This window comes from Cryptococcus neoformans, chromosome 4, assembly GCF_000149385.1.
Source record: "Cryptococcus neoformans var. neoformans B-3501A chromosome 4, whole genome shotgun sequence".
NCBI lineage: Eukaryota > Fungi > Basidiomycota > Tremellomycetes > Tremellales > Cryptococcaceae > Cryptococcus > Cryptococcus deneoformans.
In genome coordinates, this window is record NC_009180.1 from 963,898 (window position 1) to 984,056 (window position 20,159).

At 51.6% G+C, this 20,159-nt stretch overlaps 7 protein-coding genes across 7 annotated transcripts in view; 5 read left to right on the forward strand and 2 right to left on the reverse strand.

Annotated features, from left to right (window-relative positions):
* CNBD3310 (hypothetical protein) overlaps positions 1-835 on the forward strand; it is a gene marked incomplete at both ends in the record, with an annotated part of 1,345 nt that extends 510 nt beyond the window's left edge. The window contains 3 exons of the mRNA XM_770831.1: positions 1-44; positions 94-642; positions 702-835. The exon at positions 1-44 is cut by the window's left edge and continues 83 nt beyond it. Of these exons, the coding sequence (XP_775924.1) occupies positions 1-44; positions 94-642; positions 702-835 (727 nt within the window). The remainder of the gene's footprint in view (positions 45-93; positions 643-701) is intronic.
* Positions 836-953: 118 nt separating this feature from the next.
* On the reverse strand, positions 954-5,139 carry CNBD3320 (hypothetical protein; the record flags this gene model as incomplete). The annotated part of the gene is made up of 4 exons (XM_770832.1): positions 954-2,591; positions 2,650-3,400; positions 3,559-3,965; positions 4,018-5,139. The coding sequence occupies 4 exons, from the start codon at positions 5,137-5,139 to the stop codon at positions 954-956; spliced, it is 3,918 nt and encodes a 1,305-aa protein (XP_775925.1).
* A 190-nt stretch (positions 5,140-5,329) lies between these two features.
* CNBD3330 (hypothetical protein) lies at positions 5,330-6,831 on the forward strand (the record flags this gene model as incomplete). The annotated part of the gene is made up of 4 exons (XM_770833.1): positions 5,330-5,793; positions 5,850-6,060; positions 6,117-6,479; positions 6,553-6,831. 4 exons carry the CDS (start codon positions 5,330-5,332, stop codon positions 6,829-6,831), a joined length of 1,317 nt encoding a protein of 438 aa, XP_775926.1.
* Positions 6,832-7,069: 238 nt separating this feature from the next.
* CNBD3340 (hypothetical protein) lies at positions 7,070-7,838 on the forward strand (the record flags this gene model as incomplete). The annotated part of the gene is made up of 2 exons (XM_770834.1): positions 7,070-7,153; positions 7,287-7,838. 2 exons carry the CDS (start codon positions 7,070-7,072, stop codon positions 7,836-7,838), a joined length of 636 nt encoding a protein of 211 aa, XP_775927.1.
* Positions 7,839-8,276: 438 nt separating this feature from the next.
* On the reverse strand, positions 8,277-9,098 carry CNBD3350 (hypothetical protein; the record flags this gene model as incomplete). The annotated part of the gene is made up of 7 exons (XM_770835.1): positions 8,277-8,318; positions 8,380-8,461; positions 8,519-8,590; positions 8,695-8,801; positions 8,871-8,914; positions 8,968-9,015; positions 9,077-9,098. 7 exons carry the CDS (start codon positions 9,096-9,098, stop codon positions 8,277-8,279), a joined length of 417 nt encoding a protein of 138 aa, XP_775928.1.
* A 2,380-nt stretch (positions 9,099-11,478) lies between these two features.
* CNBD3360 (hypothetical protein) lies at positions 11,479-15,298 on the forward strand (the record flags this gene model as incomplete). Its single annotated transcript, XM_770836.1, has 11 exons — positions 11,479-12,334; positions 12,404-13,452; positions 13,503-13,573; positions 13,637-13,987; positions 14,047-14,327; positions 14,382-14,458; positions 14,522-14,606; positions 14,660-14,733; positions 14,789-14,932; positions 14,993-15,162; positions 15,217-15,298. The coding sequence occupies 11 exons, from the start codon at positions 11,479-11,481 to the stop codon at positions 15,296-15,298; spliced, it is 3,240 nt and encodes a 1,079-aa protein (XP_775929.1).
* Positions 15,299-16,519: 1,221 nt separating this feature from the next.
* Positions 16,520-19,867, forward strand: CNBD3370 (hypothetical protein; the record flags this gene model as incomplete). The annotated part of the gene is made up of 6 exons (XM_770837.1): positions 16,520-16,543; positions 16,593-18,111; positions 18,171-19,269; positions 19,335-19,523; positions 19,588-19,680; positions 19,744-19,867. The coding sequence occupies 6 exons, from the start codon at positions 16,520-16,522 to the stop codon at positions 19,865-19,867; spliced, it is 3,048 nt and encodes a 1,015-aa protein (XP_775930.1).
* Positions 19,868-20,159: the final 292 nt, after the last annotated feature.

Here is a 20,159-nt window from a genome sequence, read left to right on the forward strand (position 1 = left end):
TCTAGTCCCCCTCAAAATTGACCCTCGCTCGCTCAGATATCGACGTAAGAGTACTCACAACTATCTACTGATACATGCTGATGTTTCGTACAGCCTCCGCCAACTCTCAGCCTCACGAGCACGATACTGTCGTATTCGATCTTCGAGTACGCTGTGATCGACGTCCCAACGTCGACCGTAGTGAAACAGACCCAAAGAAGATGTACTTTGACAGCAATGTCTACTCTGGTATGCTTAAATGGGTCCCGTCAGGCGATCAGAAGAAGAAGTTCAAGGGGAAGGCGCCGAGGCCAGTGAATGACGATATCCTGCTCGTCAAGCTGCGGCCCGGCCAACAGGTCGACTTGCATTGTTTCGCCAGGAAGGGGGTAGGAGCCGATCACGCCAAGTTTTCACCGGTCGCCACTGCCTCCTACCGATTGTTGCCCCATATTATCCTTCGGGGTCCGATTCCGAAAGAACATCAGCAGAAATTTAAAGGATGTTTCCCACCAGGTGTTATCGAGATTGAAAAAGATGAGAATGGAGAGGATCAATGTGTAGTCAAGAACCCAAGGAAGGATACCGTGTCGAGGGAAGTGTTGAGACATCCCGAATTTCAAGATCTTGTTCAACTCGCCAGGATACGAGATCATTTCATCTGTACGTCAACCATCGAGCTTCAATGATTATCAAGGATGTGGCTGACAAAAACCATCTAGTCAATGTGGAGTCCGCTGGTCAGTACAGCCCAGAAGAGCTCGTACCAGAGGCGATCAAGATCTTACTTGGAAAGATCAAAGATGTGGAGGAGGGACTGGACAAGCTTTTTGCTACGGAGGGCCAAGCAGCTTAAGGGCCTGTTGTACCGGTGTTATGCATAGATTAATCTTTATTATATCATCGCCTCTTTGTAAACTCCACTTGGATATAGAATGCCTTTTTTTCCTTTTTTTGGGGGGGGCGCGCTTATACTACTGAGCACCGGCCAGACGAGCCGCCTTGAAACGTGATACCTTTTTCTTTGGAACTGGTGTTTCTTCGCTTTCGGCTGATGTGTCTATTTGCGCGTGTCTCTCTGCTACTTCTGTTTGAATAGCAGGGGGTATCGTTGCCTTTAAACTTTCATCGTCAACGCTGTCCCTCTTTCTCTCGGGCTCAAGGTCTCCTTCTTCCACAGGCAAGCCCAAGAGTCTATTCCTGACTTGCTCTCTCCGCTTTTTTACCTCCAATCTCCTCTCTTTCTTTTCCTTGACTTCTTCATCGTCGTCCTCGCCTTCTTTGCCTTCCTCACCATCGCCCTCTGAATCGGATAATCCTTCCTGGCCGGGTGCCAAGACAAGATTTCCATTTTCCAGTCTCCCAACCCTGATGAAACGCCTCAGATCGTCCGGGGTCGGGTTGGTGATCACCGGCCGGCCGTCTTGTCCCTGCAAATCACTGATCCTCGGAAGACCGAGCATTACACCGGCACCATTACCGTTATCATCCTCTTCATAAGGAGCGTCACGGGGATCCCTGTTGAGAGACGTGTACGCATGTCGTCTGTGGTATTCGAGAGCAACTTCACGGGCGAGAAGAGCATCGTCCAGATCATACTCGTCTTCAGAGCCAGAACTATACTCGGCAAATGAATCGTCTCCGTTGTCGTCGTCCGTCCGCTCCGTGTCGGGTACCTCGGCATGGGACGATGAAGGGTTCGTCGCCGGGGTCATCGTCGCCGACTTTTCGACCACAGCCCCTTTGATTGCTGAGGTACCTTTGCTTTCCGCCATTTTGGGCAGATTGACGCCTCTGGGAGAAGCAGTCGCTGGGGTACCAGACGACGTGGCAGGTGCAGAGGCATCGATCTCAGAGTGAGCAAGACGCTGAGCGAAAAGTGACTTCTTTTTCGGTTTAAAAGCCTCCTGAGCGGATTCGGATGGTGGTCCTTGTTCCGAGATTGCGGTGGGATGAGGCGGACTCGAAAAAGAAGGCTGGGCGTTCTCAGCGGTAAGGACTTTGGGGGGAGGGCCAAGGAAGCCCTTTTTGAATCCTGCAAAGCCATCGTCTTTCTTGGCCTTGGGTTTTGGTTCACTGATCGTCGGAACAGGCTTGGGCGCCCAGGCTTGGTCGTCATCCGTTGCGAGAGGCAGAGGAAACCCAAACTTGTGCGGCTTTATTGACGAGGGCGCAATGTCAGAGGAATCGGGGGATGCAGGTGGGATGGAGGGATCAAAGGTCACAGATTTCTTGCGAATAGGAGGTTTGAGTATAGATTTAGGTTGTTGTGATGAGGGTGCGTGATGGCGAAGGATTGAATGGAGGTGAAGTTCAGCTTTTGGAGATGGTGGGGAAGAAGGGAGTGATGAGTCTGGCACTTGCGGTTGCTGCTGGATTTGCTCAATCGATTCTTCATCGTCGCTTTCTTCGCCCTCATGGAATATCTTTTTACGGAGAGCAGCCCGTCTGGCAACGGCGTCTTCTGACCAATAGTCATCCTTTTCATCCTTGGGCAAGACCTCCATGTCGGCGTTTAGATCGGCAGCTGCAGGCGGCGGTAACGACCCGATAGTTTCGCCATTAAGGGTTTCGCGAATTTCGTGGAATGGTAAACCTTCTTCGTTGAATACCTAGATGTACCTGTTCAGCGTCTCCGGCCTTGAGTATTTCAAAGGGAACACCACTCACTGTCTCGTCCTTTTCCGCACCACCTTTTTTCTGAGCCGCAGCCGCAGCGCCCTCTGTCATGATTTCGATCAAGTCATCCATTTTCGATGAGCTGGCGGCCTGACTGGAAGACGGAGTCACTGCTGGAGAAAGGGCTTTGGCTTTTCCACTAACAGCTAGTCCTGGCTCTGACTTTCCAGCGACTTGCTCTCGCTGATGCTTCACCGACGGCTCGGCTGCTGCCTCTGCGACGGGTGCGGCAACATGCTCAGGGCCCGTTACCGTCGAACGTTTCTCTGGTTGCGACGGCCCAGCTGCAGGTATATTGTGCAGCACGGGATGGAACGGCCGCAACACTTTCTTTTCATCTACGGTTTCCAGCCGCTCTTCTGCAACGACGCCTGGCAGCCCGTCGATGGCGCGAGCCTGCTGAAGCAACAGCCGCTCTCGCCGTCTGTCGACATAGTCTGCTGCCTCCTGCGGAGACATGGCGACCCAGTACTGCTCGCCCTCCGCGCCGTCTCCGCCGGTGCCCGCTGTGCCGAGGCAGACGAGGACATGGTGCGTGTCTGTGACGGCGGCGCTGAGGGAGGCCTTGGAGGTGAGGGGCACGCGGGCCGGGTGGTGCTCGGCGGCCGGGAGGAGTGCGAGGGAGAGGGCGAGCGTGCGGAGGGCGGTGACGTGTGCGTGGAGCGCGGGGGAGAGCGGCGCGATGGGGAGGGAGAGGGGGAGCGGGGGGGACATCTCGCCGGGGGAGCGTGCTCGTGCGGCTCTGACGATCAATCACGATAAGAAGCGAAAACGCCGCCGCCAATTCCCCGCCACTTCTGCCTCCACCTGCGCGTTCTGGGCGGAAGACGCCGTCCATGCATAATACCACGGCCGTTGGGAAACATATGCATATCCTGCCTCTCTAGCTTCTAGCTGAACCCTCGAATGCCCAACACCCGCCGCACGTCATTCACAAACCTGAGACTGTCCAGTACCGGAATCGAATGCAGCAGCGCCTCGTCGTTCGGATCAGACGTCCACCCTTCTATTGGCAGCGCATTTGCTGTACCCATACGGTCAGGCTCGAGAGATCGCCACGTACTGAAAAGCCTACCTTTGTTCCAGCTGTAGCTGACGGGCGAGTTGTCCATGAAGCACACCCTGCTCAGATCCTTTTCGACCAGAGTCAGGTCTTTGATGTAGCTTCCATTGGGCTGCACATGGCAGTTTTCTCTGTATAGTTTCCTGGCAAACAAATTGCGGCCGCCATCAAGCCAATCGATTACGGGGTCCGCATATTCAGGCATGGATGCGGTAAAGATCACAAGTGTGTACCAAGAGGCGACCTACAGGGTTGTCAGCGTAGCAGAAAAAAGCATGCAGGGGAAAGAACTATACCTTTTTAAGGAAATGATCTACGTAAGGACGTTTATATACATGGTACATTGTGCTCCTCCCATTCACCACCACCTCGACGGTGTGGCCCTCGTTGGCCCTCCCACTGCCGAATACTCCGCCGACACTAAGGCCCAACAGCCCACCACCGCCAGAGCTGCCACCAGGGTAATGGATCGGTCGGCTCGTAGAGTGTATAAGCGTCTCGTCTAGATCAAGGATCAATGTCTTTTGAAGATGGAATGGAGTTGTGGGCTGGCGTAGTGGCCTAGGCGATGGTTTTCGGAACAAGGATGAGTCGGCGTTGGACGCTGGCGCGGGGACAGACGGGTCAAGGAGAGATGTTGATATGGGGTTCGCGAGAAGGCGGGTGCCAGAGGGACGTTTGGGTGATGGTTCTGCAGTTTTTGGCGGCGGCGGCGGCGGGGTAATAGGGTTGTTGAGTATAGAGGTGGGAGACGGCGGTCGCTGGAATGAAGGAATCGGCTTGTGGCCGGGTGACGGGACAGCGGTCTCTGTACCGTCCAGCTCCTTCTTGGGCGCCGAGCGCAGGCGAAAGGTAAAGTTGGGATCAGGACCTCCAAGCCTGTCGTCTTTCGCTGCCACTGTCGTCTCATCAGGTTCAGGTTCTTCCTCTACCTCTGCTGCACCGGTACCAGTCGCGGCTGTGGTGGCCGACACGAATTCATCTTCCCCGGGCGGTGCTTCCTCCAAGCTTGCCGAACCCTCCGGTCCCCTGGTCACAGGGTCAACCCACCCGTCTTCCTTGTCATCCTCGCTGCCTTCGTCTCCCTCTGTGTGCTCATGCGGAGTATCGAGCGACGCTATCCCGGCCGTGATCATGACCCGCTCGCCGAGCTCTCTGAGCCCTGTGAGACGCTTGCGGCGGGAGCGGCGTCCCCTGCGGCGGGTTGCGCGAGTCTCCCCGACAAAGCTCCTCCATACAGTGAGGAGGATGCTCCATAGCACGAGGGCTATGCGGAGGATGAGGGGTGCTGTGGGCGGTGGGACGCTGATGGAGGAGATTGTCTGGCGGGGGCGGCGTGGCGGGGTGCGTGGTGGGTGGGATGTGGGTGGGGAAGCGATGGCGGAGAAGTAGGAGTCTATACGACTCAGGGTGTTCATGAGTGCTGGTGGTGTGACTATAAGGACATCGCAGCTGAGCAGCGTGAGACTCTTGGAAATACGTCCAACGCGAGAAAGAGTAAATCCCCGCCGGGCGGATGCGGCGACGCCCCCCACAGAATTATTATTATTTACTTTTTTATTTATTTACATCTCGTCCCATCTATATACACTATACACACCGCACACCATGCGCCGCACACCCAGCTCCCAGCCAGACCATGACCCACACAGAGTCATCGCACTCGTCACAGGCGCAAACAGCGGATACGGGCTCGGGATATGCCACCAGCTTCTCTCAAACCTCTCCCTGCCCTCCACCGTCCCCATCCCAGCCTCCACACCCCAGCCCACAGCCCTCGCCCCGTCAATGCGAGACTCCATACCCAGCAACTCGCTCCGGCCCACCAAGACCTCTGTGCCCGATACGACGCTGACTCTCATCCTTGCCTGCAGATCAGGAGCCAAAGCCCAAGAGGCCATAGACATGCTTTGGAAAAAACACAAAAGCGACCTGGAGAAGCGAAAGAAAAAGGGTCTGGCCGTCAAAAAGGGCTGGCTGGAGGGCCTGAGGATAGTGTGGGAAGGCGTCAACCTCGACAGTCCCGGTGGAACGAACGGGATCCTTGCATTCACTGAACGCGTTAAAAATCGGTAAGCCTGCGTTGTCCCACACACAACAACAAACGTGGTAGACTGACTGTAGCCAGCTACCCTCACATAACTTGTCTTTTCCTCAACGCAGGCATGGGCGCTTTCAGTGGCATAGATTATTGCAAGTTTACAAAACAGATATTCACAGACGGCATGTCTGTTGCCCTTAGCCAGCCACAGTTTAACATTGAAATCAAGGGCGCGAAGAGTGCAGATGGAGAGAGAGGGCTCGTCTGGGGTACAAACGTCCTTGCACCGTACATCATGGTGCGGCCGTATTCCTTCTTACAAATTTGCCAGCTGCTAACATTGCAGACAACAAGGCTCGTGAATTACTTCCTATGCTTCGCCGCTCTCCTCCCGAACTTCCTTTTGCTCCTCGGGTGGTCTACACTTCTTCGGGCACGGCTACGCTTTCAAAGCTAAATAATCATCCTCTTGACGACTACATGCTTTTGGATTATGACGAATCTTATGGCGCAAGTAAATACATGGGCGACATGGTGATGCTCCAGCTTGATCGAGAATTCAACGACGAGACGACGAAAAGAGATGATGACAGGGGAGTCAGAGTACTGACAATAGAACCTGGGTGTGTAGCCACCAACTTTTTCAATGCTGGATTAGGAGCATGGGCGTGGTGGATCAAGTTCAAGTGGTTCTGGTACTGGCTGTCCTTTTATATCGTACGTGCGGTTTTTTTTTTTTCCTAACGCTCGCGCCAAGAAAGAATGCCCCAATATGCTCATCTTACTTTAGTGCCGATTACTTGGCTCACCGTACCACCCCGTCTACGCTGACCAAGGCGCCCTGCCAATGCTCTACGCGGCTCTTATCCCAGCAGCGTTCCTCCTCTCCCCCTCGCAAGTACCTGCGCAAAAGTTTGAGGTTCGAGCGCAGAGGTGGGGCAACACAAAGGTCGGGTACGGGGAGATTGATCGGTGGGAAGAGGCGGATGCACTGGGATTGCCCAAGGGGTTTGCGGATCGATGTGAAGTTGTTCGGAGAGAATGGCGGAGACGGGAGGGGCTGGAGTAGAGGATTATATATATGGAGATGCATAGATACTTGTACAGATTTGTTGCCAAGTATCGCCGATTTCGGAAGACTGGGCGTTAATAACGATGTTATTTACTGCAATGACACAAAGGAGCGAGGAAATAAGTACCCGAGAACCGGATGTCCAGCCGATAACTAAAACATCACAATCGATCCCGCCCCGTCTTGTCCTCTATACTATAACATTACCATTTCCTGTATACGGCCCACGCTCCCCATGGCCAGCATAGAAGACCTCATCGCCACCATCTCAGGCGGCCTCCACGCAGGCCAGCAGGGGAACGACATCCGAGACCTTCATGTGAGTTTTTCTCGCCCGGCTTCCCAGCCCGACTTGCCCATCTTTTTTGTCTCTTTTCTCTATTTTCCATATCCCGTTTCACCACCCAACGACGTCCCGCTGACTTTCTCACTTCCATCGCTCATTCCCACAGGCCAAACTAGCACAGACGATCAACAATCCCTTACCGCCGCCTGTCCATCGCCCCATCCCACCATGTACCACAACATCCGTCTCAGCCGCCGGTATGCCCCCTCCCGCCCCGGCCTCCTCATGGAACACCCCACCGCCGAATGCCGGTTTCCTTTTTTCCACATCTCCCATATCCAAGATCAATGGCGCTGGTCCCAGTGCTGGTGGCGTTAGCGGTGGCGGAGGCGGATCAGCAGGCGGGGATTTTGAAGTCGCCCATCATGTGCATGAAGGCTGGTCGGTGCCCATGCCAAATATGGGCACAAGCTTTACCGGCCGGCCGATCCAGCCCATCGTGCCAAACAGCAATCAGCAAAGGGAGGAAGGACAGTGGCGACAGAGAAATCAAGGATTTACTGGGGACGAGCCGGAGGAGAGGCCATATCACGCCTCGGTGCTTCCCATAAAAGCTAGTCCGAAAGATACCGGTGGTTTCGCCGAAGATGCTTTCAAGCCTCTTTGGGAAGACCAGGGGAAAGATCAGTGGCAAGGGTTTAACCGCCAAAATCGGTAGTATCCCAGTAAACAACCGACGTCGTCAAGATCCAGCCTTTCTCTCGCACGAGAGATTGATCTTTTTTTTTTTTTTTAGAAACGCCCGTTGGCGGAATTAAGAGTGGCTGTACTTGTTGGGACGTTGGAAGATAATCATTTCATACATAGATTTTCTCGCACATCACTTTCTGGTTATCACTACATTTCTCGTCTCATCGCTCTTGAGTTGTCTATATGAGTTCTCTTTTTTTGTCTGCTTCAGTATCAGTTGTCTGTATCAGGATTAATGTATTCGTGCTAGATGGTGGCAACATCGCGATCATGCTTCAACGTGTGAATGAAGATAAGCCCAAGATGACCAACTTTTGCCGACGGCTGTGAATCAACGTTTATTCATTGCAGCGCCGACAGTCACCCTCTGACTGCGACATCTATTCAATTTTTTTTTCTGCAAACATCAAACAGCACTTTGTCGGACGCCAGCGAGCCTGTCTGCAGCCTGTAAAAATATCATAAGCAATGACGAGTATGACGGAGAGTCATGTCTAAGAAGCACCCACCCCTCGTATGTACGGTAAAGACAGGATGGGCCCAATGAATGGTGTTTGTCGGAGGGCTTGAAGAATAACAGGGAAAAAGGAGCTATACACCCAAGGCGTCAGGAAAAATTGGCGCAGACGATTAACACGTAAAACAAACCCAAAGAGACCGATGAATCCCACAAATTCTATGATGATTCCAATGATTGGCCGTTTAGCAAAAACGAGTATTCTGTGTAAGTGAATATCAGCAAATTTCCCATGATATCCCACTCCTCACTGGGAATTACTCGTGAACCTTTCCCCAGGTAATCAATCTTGTATAACGAGACTTACATTCCACCAAAGAAGCAAAGAGTTCCTCTCCATTTCTCACGACGCGAGAAGAAGTAAAAAGTCTTCGTTAAGCCAATAATAAGTGGGAGTCCTGAAAGGAACAAGATCTATAAATATCATGGTAAATTAGTCTCGCTGTTCCACTTTCTACCAGGGTCGTTCACGGCGATACTGACGTTTCCCAGAGCAAGGAAAGGGCCATCAAAGAACAGTATGATACCTGCGCGTCTATGAGCGTCATGTAGAGCAGAAGCCTCGCGGCATAAGACATACCTAAGAACTGGAAGAATATGCCGAAAGCCACGAGGGCGATTCCAATCTCTAGATAATGAATAGAAAAGAAGTCAGCAGTCAAGAGCCCCAAGGACCGCAATGGACTCACTTTGCCCGTCACTTAACCACATTGTGCGTTATTTCCAGCAGGCTTGCAATTGGTAAAGAACCCCTAAAGGTTGAGATATGACGCCGTTGCACGAGAATGCAGGTCCGTCGGTGGTGGCTAGACGAGTGATTGTTGAGCCTTCGGTAGCGTCTGAGCGAAAACAACCAAGTGACAGCGAAGACGTGCAGGAGTCCAGGAGGAAGGGTGCATCATCATTCTTCATTGAGAAGCGGCAGAGGCCGACTTTTGGGTTGTTTACATAATAAGTGAGATTTTGCATGCCTTATTTCATTAGAGAAGGATCATCCGTTGGCTCCAACTAACTTCTAATAATCATTTCAAAACAGGGCAGCCAGGGTCAAAAGAGTAAACCCCCTGGCGAACTGGTGGGGCATTCAAACCCCTGGTCGTCTCAAGCGGTGGTCTGCTGGAAGAGAATGCAGAAGAGAAGGGAGTCAACAAGTGGAAGTGGGAAATGGGCAAAGTTGGAGGAAGAGATCCTATCCCTGAATGCCTTGCGGAGGAAATTCATTATATAATGACCCAACTAAAGTAAGTAATAAAGTGGTAATAAAGTGCGAAATGTGAAATATGGGAAATATGAAGGAAATAGGGTCGGAACGCGGTTGCTGGTTGCTGGTGACGATGATGACTGATGAATGGGACCGCATTGGCACTAAACCGAGCGAAGAGAACAAGGGCATTATTATTGCGTACTGGGTAGTAGTAGTGGATGATAATAGGAGCAGATGCCTGCCCCGGTGCCCAGTCGCAGTAAAAAGTACATCAACCATTACTATTATTTCTGTACTCGTGTGCTCTGAGCGTTGTAATTGATTGATGAAAAAGAGAAGAGGCCCTCCGCGGCTTTGATTCGCGTGCTCGCTGACGCAGGAGTTGTTCACTTGATCCGCACAATAGCTCTGTTGCTGATGCTGGCTGGCCGGTGACTGACTCACTTCTTGTTCTTCAGGGAGCAAAAAAAGCGCAGAGATGTAAATACTGTGGGGTTTGAAAACCGAAGACTACGCATGACCTCTACGACCCGCCAGTTGCTAAATTTAAATTTAGATGGTTTCTGTTTTCTGTAAATTTGAATTTGTTGTTTGTTGACTGCTCTGCTGCTGGCGATTGTGGCTAATGGCGTTGGTGGATACTTCCTGCTGGCCCCCCCCACTTATGGGGCTGTACTATGTAGTAGTTAGAGTAGTCTAGTAGTAGTAGTAGATATATCGTCTTGATGCTTGATGTTGTCTCGTTTCTTATCATGTGTTCCGAGCCTTTTCTTTCTCGGTACATGGGCCGTGGGACTGTGGAATATGGATAGATGACAGGTCCCCCAGATTCCCTGTTACCCCGCGGTCACGCTCCATCATCGACAAGCGATAACCCTAAAACCCCAGAACGCCACTTACGAGCACCAAAACCGAGGTCAATGAAAGGGCCGCAAACCACAAATGCAAACAAACCATTAACCATCGAGAAGGACCAAGAGCAGGTGTCCAATGCTCAGTAGTCAGTATAGTAGCTTACTTGTTACTAAGGACCTCGAGACGACAAACGCGCTGTTTTCTTGCGTCTTAGTTGAATTATCCAACAACTTGTTACGTCGCGTGGCAGAGGTCCAGACTCAGCCTCCGTCGTGCGCCGCCCGCCGCCCGCCGACCACCCTTTCATTTTTGGGCGCTAGCTGTTTGTTTGCTTTTTGGTTTTTTTTTGAATTCCCCGCTCCACTATTTACATTGCGAACCCTGCAACTACGCGATTGCTACCCTGTAATAGCAGTGTGCTTTCGTCTTCATCTTTCATCTTTCATCTTTCATCTTGTCCTCAACAACTGTTCTGTCCTATACACCCTTCAGCGTGAATCGTCTCCCTCTAGGGTTCACCATATCATCCCCACACACTCATTTCCGTACTCGGACGTCCTATCTCATCGCGGCACCCTGTTAGCTGTGCTACGGCACCCGGCACACACAGCCTTTCCCACTCCACGACTCACGTTTGTCATCGACTATTACATAGGGCGAATCGCGGTCCAGACCATTCTCTCATAACACACAGCATAGTTTGTATTCACAGCTACAAGCACAAGCCAGCCAATTTTTTCATCGACATTACGAGCAGGTCTAAACGTGTAAGTGCGCAGTAACACTTTTCTGTTCGTTCGCGAGCATTCATCAGGCCTCGACTTCAGTATCTACTCTAGATGCCAACTGATCTTTGCTATAGCCTGTCACAATCATTGTATATTCTTATTATCTTTTCTGAATCCACTCGTGACTCGCCCGCGATCCGTGTATCCCTGTAGACATTTGCGTTGCTTTCTTCATTCACAGACAGCTTTATCGAACGCGTGACAGGCTACCCGAATCTTTCTTGGCACTGCTCTTCATCCAACCATGTCTATTCCCGACAATCCCTTCCAGCCTCCTACAGACACATCGCCACCGACTTTACAGCTGGAGGCCACCAGTCACGACGATGGCCAGTCTATCAAATCGGGTATCAATGGCAGTCCCATGCCCGCGGGTTCTCCTCATTCCCATCTTTCTCCTCCATCTGAGATAGCCTCTCCGCGTCCAGTGTTATCGAATCTTCAACACTTGGGTCCAGGTGTCAAAACTCCGCGACGCGTACAATGGACGTCTGATCCCCATATCGTCCAGCTTCAACCTGTAGAGCCCGCCCCAGGTTCTCCGCAGACTCTCGATCCCAGTAATATCGACGAATTCCGGGACGCGTTAGAAAGGCACAGATCTGGAGGTGCCGGAAGACGTCCCCCTAGTCAGCTTAGCAGACAAAGCAGTGCAAGTGGAAGCGTTACGCGCCATGGAACAGACGACGAAGAAGATTATGACTATCGAACTGATGTTGATCCTCCTCAGCGCCCAGACATCGAGAGGCACGATACCGATGAAACAATGTACGAATCAAATCTCATTGATAACGGTATGCGTGGTCATGTCTCTCAGTATATCGCACCAGGAGAAACAGACGGACTTCCCAATATTCCGCAAATGTCGAGGGAGAATCAGAACGACACAGCTAAAGATCTAGTCAGGGCCCACACTGGCAAGTGGGGTGTGTTGAGAAGAAGGGTGAGGGGTGCTGGAGCTGTCAAAGGGGCTCTTAATGCAGCAGCGCCAAACAGGAAACGTGGTGACGATGGAGAGGAGGAAGAGAAACGAAGGAGTGGTGAGCACGACAGGGCTTCTCAAGATGCCTTTGCCGCGAGATATCCGGAGCCTAGAAAAGGTCCGTCGGCTGGCGGTTTTGGCGGAGGGGCTGTTCCCGGTGGAGCTTCTGTTCTATCTTCTCTCCTAGCATTATACGGTCAGCAGAATGACCAACATTCTGCCAATACTTCTGCCGCCAGTTCAAGGCGAGGATCTGAAGATGAGTATTCGTCTGGAGATGAGCGATCAGCTGCTAAAGGGGGAAGACATGCGTGGCGGCACCTCGGCAGGCGATCGGCAGACGAAGGTCTTCCTGCATTTGCAGTGCATGATCAACCTCGTCCGTCCAACGTGCAACCTCCCCGCGTTTCCCAAGGTTCGCTGGATCCCAATGATCCGACTTCTCCAACCTCACCAGGTTTCGGCCCCGATTCAGGTCAAGATCACGAATATTCGCGTACCCAATCTAGGTACGACGACACACCTGGATCCCCTGGATTCAAGGGATTCTTCCAGAGGGCAAAGGAGCAGCTGCAGTACAATCGTCCGGACGCAGCTAGGAACGCGGGAGGTGTATTTGGCGCTCTCATTCAAAATACTCAAAACCTTTCAGGTGCTGCTACTCCGGCCGCTTCCACTCTTGCCCCGGCTGCTAGGCGCCCCGGTTATCAGTTGAACAGGTACTCACTTGGGGATGTCAACGATGAGACGCGTAAGGGGCCTTGGCGACCGCCTTCCCGTCCCAGTTCTGGAGCGGGCTCCCGAAGTGGTTCTCGTCCGGCATCCATTCATTCATCTACAGCCGTTTCCGGCAACGGCGAGTCTCCCAAGGATGACAGCGGCAACTCTTTCGGTGGCAAGAAAGCTATATCGAGCGACGACCTTATGAGCATGCGTAAAGCAAACGAGAGTACTTTAAGCCTTGGGGGCAAAAAACGTCCCAAAACGGGCTTGCATCTCGAGTCATTGGCCCATCTCCCTGTCGCAGCGGTAAAAGGCGGCGGAAAGCAAATCAAGAATGCCGAAAAGTGGCTGCTCGGCGGGAAAACGCCTTTGGGATCAACGCCTCCTGAGAAAGGCGGTGCCGATTACTTCCACAGGCCATTGACTGAAGATGAGCGGCGTCGAAAGGAGTGGGAAGCGGAAAAGAAAAAGAGAAAGAAGGCGAGGGAGGCTAGGAAGAAGCAGGAGATCTTTGTGAGTGCGAACGATCCACGCTTTTGAGTCGTATACTGACTACTTTGAAGATTATTCAACACGTTGCTGCCATTCTGTCGAGACAACAGTTCTTGCTCAAGCTTGCTCGTGCCTTGATGATGTTCGTTTTGGCTTTTGTTTTCTTCAAACGGAAATTTTGCAATGCTAATTTGTGGTCTGGTAGGTTTGGCTCTCCTTCTCACCGTCTTGAGACGCAAATCCAGGCTACTGCCAAGGTGCTTGAGATCAATTGTCAAGTCGTCTATCTTCCTGGAACTATGCTCGTCTCTTTTGGTGATGACGCTACACACACGTCCGAGACCAAATTCTTGAAACAGTCTACTGGCCTCGATCTAGGCAAGCTTCAAGCCACCCATCACCTGTATTGGAATGTCGTCCATGACAAGATGTCTGTTGATCAGGCCAGCAAAGACCTTGATGTTTTGATGACGACGCCAGTCTACTATACTTGGTGGCAGACTCTGGCTATCGGTGCCCTTTGTTCCGCATTTATTTCTGTGATGGCTTTCTATGGGTGAGTTTCCGGCTTATCCGCCAGGCATCAAATCGGAATAGTCACTGAAAATGTCACAGTTCTTTCATCGACGCCCTCATGTCCATGGTACTCGGTGCTACACTCGTCGGTGTTCAAATGCTTGCGGCTCGAAACGACATGTTCTCCAACGTATTTGAAATCGCCATTGCCACGCTTATTTCCTTTGTTGCTGCAGCTCTGGCCTCGACAAAGGTTTTCTGTTATACAGCGTTGGTCAGTGGTGGAGTAGTTTTAATCCTTCCTGGTTATATCGTCTTGTCGGGCGCTTTAGAGTTGGCTTCCAGAAACATCACTGCAGGCGCTGTACGAATTGGTTATAGTGAGTTGACCATGTTTCCAAAAATGATCAAGGCAGTCTCTAATCGCCAACCAGGTGTTATCTACTCTCTTTTCCTCGGTTTTGGTATTTCCATGGGTGCCGTCATCTATTCCAAGATAACGAAGCACGATGTAAGTCAGCTGGAGAGCGCGATTATTCATGTCATACTTGTTAAATGCTCATCCTCCACAAAGGTGTTAAACTCAAATGACTATACCTGTGGGAACACTCATTATAGCGGGTCCCCTTGGTACATGGAAACTCCGTCGGCTTGGTGGTGTGAGTATTTGGATTGCTGGAACTTGCCTATTCGAAGGCTTATTTTTTATTAGACTTCTTGTGTGCCCCAGGGTTCTCCCTCGGTCTATCACTCAAGAATCAGCAGCCGTTATGGGCCAAAGAGCTGGTAAGTTGGGACATCCATTCAGTCTTTCCATATATATTTCTTACTCGTTTTCTAGCCTGTGATGGTCATTATTTCGTGTGCTGGATGGACGTCCAATCACTTTTCGGCGTTGGCGTTCCCTGGCCGATCGGATTTGACCTCTGCTATTGGTAGTTTTGTGGTTGGTACCCTGGGTAACATTTATGGACGATTCTCCAACGTGAGTCTTTTCGCCTTTGCGGTTGGATAATTCGGACAATCACTGACGAATGTCTCACAGGGTTCGTCTTTCCCCGTGACGGTGCCTGGTATTCTCATCCAATTGCCGTCCGGTTTGTCCAACGGTGGTATCTTCAACTTTGCGACCGAATCGTCTAGTGGGTCTTCCACGGCGTATAGCGACGGTTTCTCTGTGGCCGAGCAGTTGGTGGCCGTTGCGATTGGTTTGACGTGAGTCATCGGCAGTGTAGGCATGTATGAGCGACGGCTAACTAGGGCATGTAGCGTCGGTCTGTTTGTCAGTGCGGCGGTCTGCCATCCATTTGGCGGCGGCCGCAGGAGAGGAGCTGGTATCTTCGCGTTTTAGAAGGGGCGCGTGTTGCATTGCCCAAGTAGATTCCTGCCCGTCTGCCTGTTTCTTTCCTAGCATATGTGTAGAGTAACGATATAAATTCCATCATGCAGCCATGGCGTACGATATTGCGTGTCCTGCAAGCTGTAAATGCTCCGCCGGGTTGCTGGCGTACGTTGCGGTGGGTGGAGGTGGAGGTCGCGGGGAGTAGATGCTTTGCGAGAAGAGCCGGGCCCTGATGTGCGGCGTGCCTGGCTTAGTAGGAGTACCGTAGTGCAGTGGTAGTCGACGCTTGCTCGACATTGCGACCGGCACATCACCTCCTTTCCCCTTTCTTATACAGCTCCTTTCCCCGCCCCTGCCCCGTCCATACTCGCCCAGCGCCCCCCGCCACCGCCGCCGCCACTGCCCGCCGCCTGCTCTTCCTCCGCGCCTATCCGCCGGTGAGTCAGCTTCTGTGTCTCTCCCCTGCCGCCTGGCCGAGTCACCGGGCCTCCCCCGTTCGCAGCCAGCCTCCTTTGCCTGCCCGCAGTATCCCAGGCATCCCTCCAAGCGGTCTCCGCGTTTTCTGCCTCGTCGATCGCCGTCTTTACCTGACCCCTCCCTCATCCTTTGTCTTCCCGTCCAGACGGTGAACGAAGGGTCCTGTCCGGCCCTTGCACGTCCACCCAGGCATAAAGGGCTTGGAAGTATCCAGTCTTTCTCAGCCATCTGAACCTTTCATGTGCCCTTCTCCTTGCTGTTTCGTCTCGTTCTATGCCTTGTACTTTTCCCATGTTGGATCGAAGGAGCCGCATCCTTGGTCTCTCAGTCACGTTTGTCCTCCTGCCTTCCGTGCAGGTGTTCCCGTGACTCTGCTGCCCACTGGCATTTCCGAGTATCCCCGCGTAGCTTAGAAGCGAGGGGCGTCCATGCCCAATGGACTGTCCTGGCTGCCTGTCTGAACATCATACTCGCATTCCGCCGGAAAAGAACGGACAAGCTGACATGTCTTTTCTCGAATCTCGGTTTCCTACTCCGCCTTTCCCCTTTCGCATTCCACATATACCCTCTCAACCGCGCGCCGGGCAACAAAGTCTACCTCACATTTCTACCACTAGTCTGCCAGTGGATGCATGCAACGGCCCACAGAGTGCAGTCGTTAGGAAGCACCCTCCTGCGCGTCTCCGGAAATACAGATACACGTCTATATCTAGTCTGCCGACCATCCCAAGCGCATCGTTTCAGAGTTCCTCCATGTCCTATCAATGGAATCACAACGTACGTGAAAACATTTTGCTCCTGCCAGCCACTGAAATGTCGTTTCTAGTACGATACATCGACCTCCCATCGGGACCAAGAGCCAGTTTACCAGGACAATGACAAACAGAACGTAGGCTATGCTCCGATGCAAGGCCAAGGGATGCTTGATCTTATGGGCATCCCTCAGCCAATGTTCTTTCCAGGAATTCAGACAGAATTCAACAACGGGAGAGCCCCAGTCAGTGCAACGGGTGGCTACCAAAATAATATGCCGCCACCTCAATACCAGTTTCGACCTGCCCTTGCCCTTGACACCACTGGCGGATACTTGGCTCCTCAGCCACAACCATCCTCAGCATATTCCGAAATGCCGTCTGGGCTCCGTCCTGATTTGGGATCAAACACGGATAGTGACCTTGTCATGCCAAACAGTTATCCATCTGCTGGCGTCCAATACCCTCCTTATAATAGTGACTTCATGACATCGCTGTCGGTAAACACCGGTATGGTCAACCCTGGCCAAACCGGGCGAGGCATTGAGCAACCCCAGTCAATGTTGGGAACGTATCAATCCACAGTCATGTCCCAATATGGCTACTACCCCATCCCACATCCTGAAATGCAACAGACCCAGCAACCTATTGAACCATCAGTTCAGCTGGGAACGATCTCTCCGTCGGAACTCGGACAGCGCCAACCTTTGAAGCCCACAAAGAGTTTCAGTGACCTGATGATGGGCAGTCGTGCATCATCATCATCGTCCTTAGCCTCTCAAGACGTACCGCCGGATGGATGGAATGGCAATGCTCTCGAGGATTGGACCCGACCCCTAAGTCGCGCATTGCCGTCTTCAGGCACTCCCGTTAGCACGTCTGCAGGTAGCAGACAGTTACCTTCTGCTGCCGACATATCTTCTCTTCCCGATCTTACCAAACGCCCGTCTTTCGCTTCCTCTCCACTTCGGAATCCTTCTTTCTCACCCCTGTCTCCTAACGCGTCAGATACCGACTCCATCATTAAACAATATATCCGGGCTCCTAATCGCTTGGCTTTTGGAGAGCGTAGAATCATCGTGATGAGCCCGAAAGTAGGCCAGAAGAGTTATGGTACAGAGAAACGATTCCTTGTTCCTCATCCGCAGGCCATTCTCATCGGTAGTGGGTGGTGGGCCAAGAGTCCTGACGGGTGTCCCGTCTCTCCTCTTCAACCACCTAGAATCAACATCAGTTTGACAGGGGAACAGGCGGTGAAGGACTCTATCATCAGCTGGACGGACCTGAACGGCAAGAACATGGATGAAAAAGCCAGCACTCAGGGAGTCAAGATTGATGACCAGCCTTTTACTGGAAGTGTAGCAGGGAAAAATCTCCATATCAGCGATAACGACCCAAAGAGGAAAGAGGTCAAAGCATTGGTAACGGTCAAGGCGCCTCTCAATAAACATGCCGGGCCTAATGGATGGGGAAGTGCCAAAGGGACTCTTTCGGATGTGACAAACGACAATGTCTTTGGAATCTTTGAGAGCAAAGACATCAAAATCATTAGTAAGCCAAGCAAAAAACGGTCCACAGCCAAGAGCGGAGAATGTAAGTGGAATCTTTCTGGATCATTGTCTGAGCTGAAATGATTCTAACGTTGCCCGTAGTAACCATTAGTCATGGTACTACCGTTGCTCTTTTCAACCGTATCAAATCGCAAACGACGTCAACTCGTTATCTCTCCGTCGTACCGGATTTCACGCGTACTCTCGGCTCTGATGGCCGGCCAGTCACCGGTGCCAAGGCCCCTCAATATGAAAATGACAAAGGCGCTTTGAGAGGATTTACAGCGGATGCTAGTTTCTGGGAGTCTTTCATCATCTGGCTTGTCGACCCCTCCCTTCCGTCTGGTCCAAGTAATCATCAGGCCCCTAATCCCGATTGGCCTCGCCCCCCAGCAAACATCATCCCTCTCAACACGATCTCTCATTCTATTCGCTATAACTCGACTGTCGTCCTTCAATCACTTCGAACAGGCGTTATCTCTCCGACTCTTGTGGTTCGGAGGATTGAGACTGACTCAGATGCTGTGGGGATGGATGGACATGTCCATGAAGTACCTGCTATGCCACCCGGTGAACTCGCCAGCGACTTGGTCTCACAACTACAAAAAGTCGCATTCGAGATCTACAGTCCCGATACGATGAATCGCCTTCAGCGGGAGAGTAAATATGGGGGATCCTGGTTATCGTGTTACCAAGACGAGGTACGAGAGCATGCCATCAAGGCTGAAAGGAAATGGGCCGTCCTGCAAGCTCCTGCGGGTAGTAAACCGACTTCCAGACCGAACAGCTTACCCAATACACCTCAACAAAGGTTCGGTGTTCTGCCCATGACGCCCCACACCAATAACATGAATCTTCCTTCTACCCCCTCCAGCCCGGTTAGCTCTTCGTCCTCCCTCGACTACTTTAACTATCAGTCTCAAAGATCGTCCGGTCATAACCACTCTTTGATGTCCCCAGGTAGCGTTGAGACCGCCCTTCCATCAACGGATGGCGGGCCTATCAGACGACAAAGAACATCATCCATGGGTAAAGGGCCTTTGTCAAGACCATTACATAGGAAAAGGTTGTCTACAGATTCAACAGGATCCAACTCTTACGAATACATGCCGAGCCTTTCATCGGCCATGTCCAGTGCAGAACAGCCAATACAACCTCAAAGGATGTTTTGGACGATGGATGTCGGTGACAGCTGTGTTTGGTAGGTTCCGATGTTCCTATAGCTTTGCCCCCACGCGCCGAGCTGAATTGACACATCACATATAGGAGTATAATCAGCGTTGAACAAGCATCATACACGTTCTTCACGCCCCCCATTACAAGCTTTGAGGAATTCGAACCTGTGGCACCTTTCCCTGTGGCTAATCGTCTTTTGCCTGCAAACCTCAGCGCTGAAGTGCCTTCCAAGTACGCGCATCATTACACGACGACAACTAACATGCCCCTTGTCACTTTGTAATTCCAATTTAATTGTATCATTCACTCAAGATCAAGAGCTAACCAAAAGGCGATATTTCAGATATGGGAAACATTTTGTCAAGAATGTGGATGGGCGTGCGAAACATGTAATGTACTATGGAGACGAACCGGCGCGGCATAATGAAGTCAGATGGTAAGTCTGCGGTTATTTGTCTGCCCAAGTTATGATGTTAAGAGTGTCCCCCCCCCCTCGCAGTGGTGAAGTTATGGTGGCGTCTGAACCTGAACCGTCAATTAAATCAGACAGGAAAAGGCCTATATTTCTTGTTCGAGAGGATGGGAAAGTTATCATTCCGACTTCGCTTCATTACCCCGTATAGATAAGCTCCTTGTGTAATTTCAGTTCCGGTCTTGTATCAGTGACGATTTCAGTCATTTATTATCTCTTTTTGCTAGATTTTTTTTTTTACGGTGTCTGGGTTGGAGTCAATTTGCATGGGTTCAAATTCCATACATCTCTGATATGAGGAATGTATGTAATTCGCGAATGGTGAAATAGAGTCTTTTACTGAAAGTTTGAAGTGCGGAATCTCGCAAGAACTTGCTATAGAATCTCAAAAATCTTACCACAAATAAGAGATGGCTTTGGGCACAGTCATTCCTTTAGACTCC